This window comes from Rutilus rutilus (genome assembly GCF_951802725.1).
Source record: "Rutilus rutilus genome assembly, chromosome: 17".
Classification (NCBI taxonomy): Eukaryota; Metazoa; Chordata; class Actinopteri; order Cypriniformes; family Leuciscidae; genus Rutilus; species Rutilus rutilus.
Genome location: NC_140230.1, coordinates 802,963 through 810,000, shown reverse-complemented (window position 1 = coordinate 810,000; position 7,038 = coordinate 802,963). Strand labels below are relative to the sequence as shown.

At 43.0% G+C, this 7,038-nt stretch overlaps 1 protein-coding gene across 1 annotated transcript in view; it reads left to right on the top strand.

Moving 5' to 3' along the window:
- The window catches only part of LOC311306989 (myelin basic protein-like), a 27,830-nt gene that overhangs the window by 8,148 nt on the left and 12,644 nt on the right, over nt 1-7,038 (top strand). Inside the window, exon 3 of the mRNA XM_084435669.1 lies at nt 4,479-4,542. Coding sequence (XP_084291795.1) covers nt 4,479-4,542 — 64 coding nt within the window. The remainder of the gene's footprint in view (nt 1-4,478; nt 4,543-7,038) is intronic.

The following is a 7,038-nucleotide window of genomic DNA, read 5'->3' as shown; positions in this document are numbered from 1 at the left end:
GCGTGAGTTACACACACACACACACACCTTCACCTTATATTGCGTGAGTTACACACACACACTTCACCTTATATTGCGTGAGTTACACACACACACACACACCTTCACCTTATATTGCGTGAGTTACACACACACACTTCACCTTATATTGCGTGAGTTACACACACACACACACACACCTTCACCTTATATTGCGTGAGTTACACACACACACTTCACCTTATATTGCGTGAGTTACACACACACACACACACACCTTCACCTTATATTGCGTGAGTTACACACACACACTTCACCTTATATTGCGTGAGTTACACACACACACACACACACTTCACCTTATATTGCGTGAGTTACACACACACACACTTCACCTTATATTGCGTGAGTTACACACACACACACACACACTTCACCTTATATTGCGTGAGTTACACACACACACACACACCTTCACCTTATATTGCGTGAGTTACACACACACACACACACACCTTCACCTTATATTGCGTGAGTTACACACACACACTTCACCTTATATTGCGTGAGTTACACACACACACACACCTTCACCTTATATTGCGTGAGTTACACACACACACACACACACACCTTCACCTTATATTGCGTGAGTTACACACACACACTTCACCTTATATTGCGTGAGTTACACACACACACTTCACCTTATATTGCGTGAGTTACACACACACACACACACCTTCACCTTATATTGCGTGAGTTACACACACACACACTTCACCTTATATTGCGTGAGTTACACACACACACACCTTCACCTTATATTGCGTGAGTTACACACACACACACTTCACCTTATATTGCGTGAGTTACACACACACACACTTCACCTTATATTGCGTGAGTTACACACACACACACACACACACCTTCACCTTATATTGCGTGAGTTACACACACACACTTCACCTTATATTGCGTGAGTTACACACACACACTTCACCTTATATTGCGTGAGTTACACACACACACTTCACCTTATATTGCGTGAGTTACACACACACACACACACACACCTTCACCTTATATTGCGTGAGTTACACACACACACTTCACCTTATATTGCGTGAGTTACACACACACACTTCACCTTATATTGCGTGAGTTACACACACACACTTCACCTTATATTGCGTGAGTTACACACACACACTTCACCTTATATTGCGTGAGTTACACACACACACTTCACCTTATATTGCGTGAGTTACACACACACACTTCACCTTATATTGCGTGAGTTACACACACACACTTCACCTTATATTGCGTGAGTTACACACACACACTTCACCTTATATTGCGTGAGTTACACACACACACACACACACACACACCTTCACCTTATATTGCGTGAGTTACACACACACACTTCACCTTATATTGCGTGAGTTACACACACACACACACACACACACCTTCACCTTATATTGCGTGAGTTACACACACACACACACACACACACCTTCACCTTATATTGCGTGAGTTACACACACACACTTCACCTTATATTGCGTGAGTTACACACACACACTTCACCTTATATTGCGTGAGTTACACACACACACACACACACACACCTTCACCTTATATTGCGTGAGTTACACACACACACACTTCACCTTATATTGCGTGAGTTACACACACACACTTCACCTTATATTGCGTGAGTTACACACACACACACACACACACACACACCTTCACCTTATATTGCGTGAGTTACACACACACACTTCACCTTATATTGCGTGAGTTACACACACACACTTCACCTTATATTGCGTGAGTTACACACACACACACACACACACCTTCACCTTATATTGCGTGAGTTACACACACACACACACACACACCTTCACCTTATATTGCGTGAGTTACACACACACACACACACACACACCTTCACCTTATATTGCGTGAGTTACACACACACACACCTTCACCTTATATTGCGTGAGTTACACACACACACACACACCTTCACCTTATATTGCGTGAGTTACACACACACACACTTCACCTTATATTGCGTGAGTTACACACACACACACCTTCACCTTATATTGCGTGAGTTACACACACACACACTTCACCTTATATTGCGTGAGTTACACACACACACACTTCACCTTATATTGCGTGAGTTACACACACACACACACACACACCTTCACCTTATATTGCGTGAGTTACACACACACACTTCACCTTATATTGCGTGAGTTACACACACACACTTCACCTTATATTGCGTGAGTTACACACACACACTTCACCTTATATTGCGTGAGTTACACACACACACACACACACACCTTCACCTTATATTGCGTGAGTTACACACACACACTTCACCTTATATTGCGTGAGTTACACACACACACTTCACCTTATATTGCGTGAGTTACACACACACACTTCACCTTATATTGCGTGAGTTACACACACACACTTCACCTTATATTGCGTGAGTTACACACACACACTTCACCTTATATTGCGTGAGTTACACACACACACTTCACCTTATATTGCGTGAGTTACACACACACACTTCACCTTATATTGCGTGAGTTACACACACACACTTCACCTTATATTGCGTGAGTTACACACACACACACACACACACACACCTTCACCTTATATTGCGTGAGTTACACACACACACTTCACCTTATATTGCGTGAGTTACACACACACACACACACACACCTTCACCTTATATTGCGTGAGTTACACACACACACACACACACACACCTTCACCTTATATTGCGTGAGTTACACACACACACTTCACCTTATATTGCGTGAGTTACACACACACACTTCACCTTATATTGCGTGAGTTACACACACACACACACACACACACACACCTTCACCTTATATTGCGTGAGTTACACACACACACACTTCACCTTATATTGCGTGAGTTACACACACACACTTCACCTTATATTGCGTGAGTTACACACACACACACACACACACACACACCTTCACCTTATATTGCGTGAGTTACACACACACACTTCACCTTATATTGCGTGAGTTACACACACACACTTCACCTTATATTGCGTGAGTTACACACACACACACACACACACCTTCACCTTATATTGCGTGAGTTACACACACACACACACACACACCTTCACCTTATATTGCGTGAGTTACACACACACACACACACACACACCTTCACCTTATATTGCGTGAGTTACACACACACACACCTTCACCTTATATTGCGTGAGTTACACACACACACACCTTCACCTTATATTGCGTGAGTTACACACACACACTTCACCTTATATTGCGTGAGTTACACACACACACACCTTCACCTTATATTGCGTGAGTTACACACACACACACCTTCACCTTATATTGCGTGAGTTACACACACACACACACACCTTCACCTTATATTGCGTGAGTTACACACACACACTTCACCTTATATTGCGTGAGTTACACACACACACTTCACCTTATATTGCGTGAGTTACACACACACACACACACACACCTTCACCTTATATTGCGTGAGTTACACACACACACTTCACCTTATATTGCGTGAGTTACACACACACACTTCACCTTATATTGCGTGAGTTACACACACACACACACACACACCTTCACCTTATATTGCGTGAGTTACACACACACACTTCACCTTATATTGCGTGAGTTACACACACACACACACACACTTCACCTTATATTGCGTGAGTTACACACACACACACACCTTCACCTTATATTGCGTGAGTTACACACACACACACACCTTCACCTTATATTGCGTGAGTTACACACACACACACACACACACACACACCTTCACCTTATATTGCGTGAGTTACACACACACACACCTTCACCTTATATTGCGTGAGTTACACACACACACACACACACACCTTATATTGCGTGAGTTACACACACACACTTCACCTTATATTGCGTGAGTTACACACACACACACCTTCACCTTATATTGCGTGATTAAACTGTGTTTTTAGGCTGTAATCACAGTTACTCACAGTAAATAAATATGTAGTCTTCAGTGTTTTATCCTAATTTTACATTTCAAGAAGACAAAGCAGAGATGTTTACAGCAATGACATCAGTGACTGAAGACGAGCAGCGAGACGTGCGTGTGTGTGTGTGTGAGCTCACACACTCACGCTCACACACATGCTCACACACACTAGAGTTGTCAAAAAGTAACAACTCTCACACACACACTCACACACTCTCTCTCTCTCTCTCTCTCTCTCTCTCTCTCTCTCTCTCACACACACACACACACACACACACACACACACACACACACACACTCAAACACTCACACAGTTGATCAATATTTGGCTGTAAATGTAAAGTGTTGTATTTGTGTGTTTGAAGGGATCGTCAACCGTAGATGATCAGAAGTCAGCGGAGTCGCCGGAGGTACCGGATGAGGTGTTTGGTAAGAACACACACACACACACACACACACACACACACACACACACACACACACACACACAGACACACTGCAGTGTTTATTACAGGCTCCTGTAATGCTGTAAGAAAGTCTTAAACCTGCGTATGAACGACTGAAACACATGAAGTATCATAAGAGTATCTCTTTCACACACACACACACACACACACACACACATCATAAGAGTATCTCACACACACTGCAACATCTGCTGAACACACACCATAGCTGCGCTGGAGTACACACACACACACACACACACACACACATCATAAGAGTATCTCACACACACTGCACATCTGCTGAACACACACCATAGCTGCGCTGGAGTACACACACACACACACACACACACACACACACACACACACACACTAGCCTTACAGCGTTTGTCATAAGATGGTTTACTGTGTCTGAAGGAGGCTCTTCTGCTCACCAAGGCGTTTATTTGATCAAAAATACAGTAATATTGTGAAATATTATTCCAGTGTAAATCATCTGTTTTCTATGTGAATATACAGTAAAGTGTAATTTACTCCTGTGATCAAAGCTGATGTTCATCATCATTACTCCAGTCTTCAGTGTCACATGATCCTTCAGGAATCACTCTAATATGAGGATTGGATGATCAAGAAACATTTATGATTATTATCAATGTTAAATAACAGCTTCATATTTTATTTTCAGGATTCTTTAACAAACAGGAAGTTCAAAAGAACAGCATTTACTTGAAACTGAATTCTTTATTCTCACTTTTGATCAATTTAATGCATCCTTAATACAAATATTAATATATTTAATGAGTGATTTGTGAAGGATCATGTGACACTGAAGACTGGAGTAATGATGCTGAACATTCAGCTTTGATCACAGGAATAAATTACACTTTACTAGATATTCACATAGAAAACAGATGATTTACACTGGAATAATATTTCACTGTTTTTACTGTATTTTTGATCAAATAAACATTATTTGAAATGTTTGAACAGTTTAATTCTCTGAACATGTAAAGCTTGTTAATGTTTACTGGGAATCATCACACGTATCATAAGAGATCATGTGAAGGTTTATAACAACTCTAAAAAACTGTAAGTGTTTGAGTGAGTGAGTGTGTGCGCACGTGTGTGTGTGTGTGTGTGTGTGTATGAATGAGTGTGTGTGTGAGTCAGCAGTGTATGGAGAGAACTCCAGCTGGCACCGGCTCCTGCCTCCATATTCAACAGCTGATATTGTTAAGAATCTCCTCTGTCACAGCCACTGTTCACTGAGTGTGAGTGTGTGTGTGTGTGTGTGTGTGTGTGTGTGTGTGTGTGTGTGTGTGTGTGTGTGAGCTGATATTGTTGAGAATCTCCTCAGTCACTGCTTCACTGTTCACTGTCAAACGTCATCGCTCTCGCTCTGAACAGGGTTATCATCAAACTACCACAACGTCTCTGTTCAGTCGAACACAATATAAATACTGAAACACTGAAACTAAATCAAAATTAGAAATGTTGTCTTGGCAATAAACTGAAATGTTTAAAATGAAGTACTAAAATTGTTAAAGCACAAAGAAATCTGGAAAAAAATTAAACCTAAATACAATGAAAATGAAAGCAATGCAATGAAAAACTAATGAAATGACAAAATAAGTAAAGTATAAAATGAATTAAACTAAAAATTGGACTAAAATTAGCATGAAAACTATAAAAACGTATAAATATAGAGGCTAATTCAGATTATTAACCCTTTCGCACGGCGTAATCAGTCTAGGCTGGTCCCTGGAGCGTACGATCACACCGGTGTGATCAGTCTAGGCTGGTCCCTGGAGCGTACGATCACACCGGTGTGATCAGTCTAGGCTGGTCCCTGGAGCGTACGATCACACCGGCGTGATCAGTCTAGGCTGGTCCCTGGAGCGTACGATCACACCGGCTTGATCAGTCTAGGCTGGTCCCTGGAGCGTACGATCACATCGGCGTGATCAGTCTAGGCTGGTCCCTGGAGCGTACGATCACACCGGCGTGATCAGTCTAGGCTGGTCCCTGGAGCGTACGATCACACCGGCGTGATCAGTCTAGGCTGGTCCCTGGAGCGTACGATCACACCGGCTTGATCAGTCTAGGCTGGTCCCTGGAGCGTACGATCACACCGGCGTGATCAGTCTAGGCTGGTCCCTGGAGCGTACGATCACATCGGCGTGATCAGTCTAGGCTGGTCCCTGGAGCGTACGATCACATCGGCGTGATCAGTCTAGGCTGGTCCCTGGAGCGTACGATCACACCGGTGTGATCAGTCTAGGCTGGTCCCTGGAGCGTACGATCACACCGGCGTGATCAGTCTAGGCTGGTCCCTGGAGCGTACGATCACACCGGTGTGATCAGTCTAGGCTGGTCCCTGGAGCGTACGATCACACCGGCGTGATCAGTCTAGGCTGGTCCCTGGAGCGTACGATCACATCGGCGTGATTAGTCTAGGCTGGTCCCTGGAGCGTAC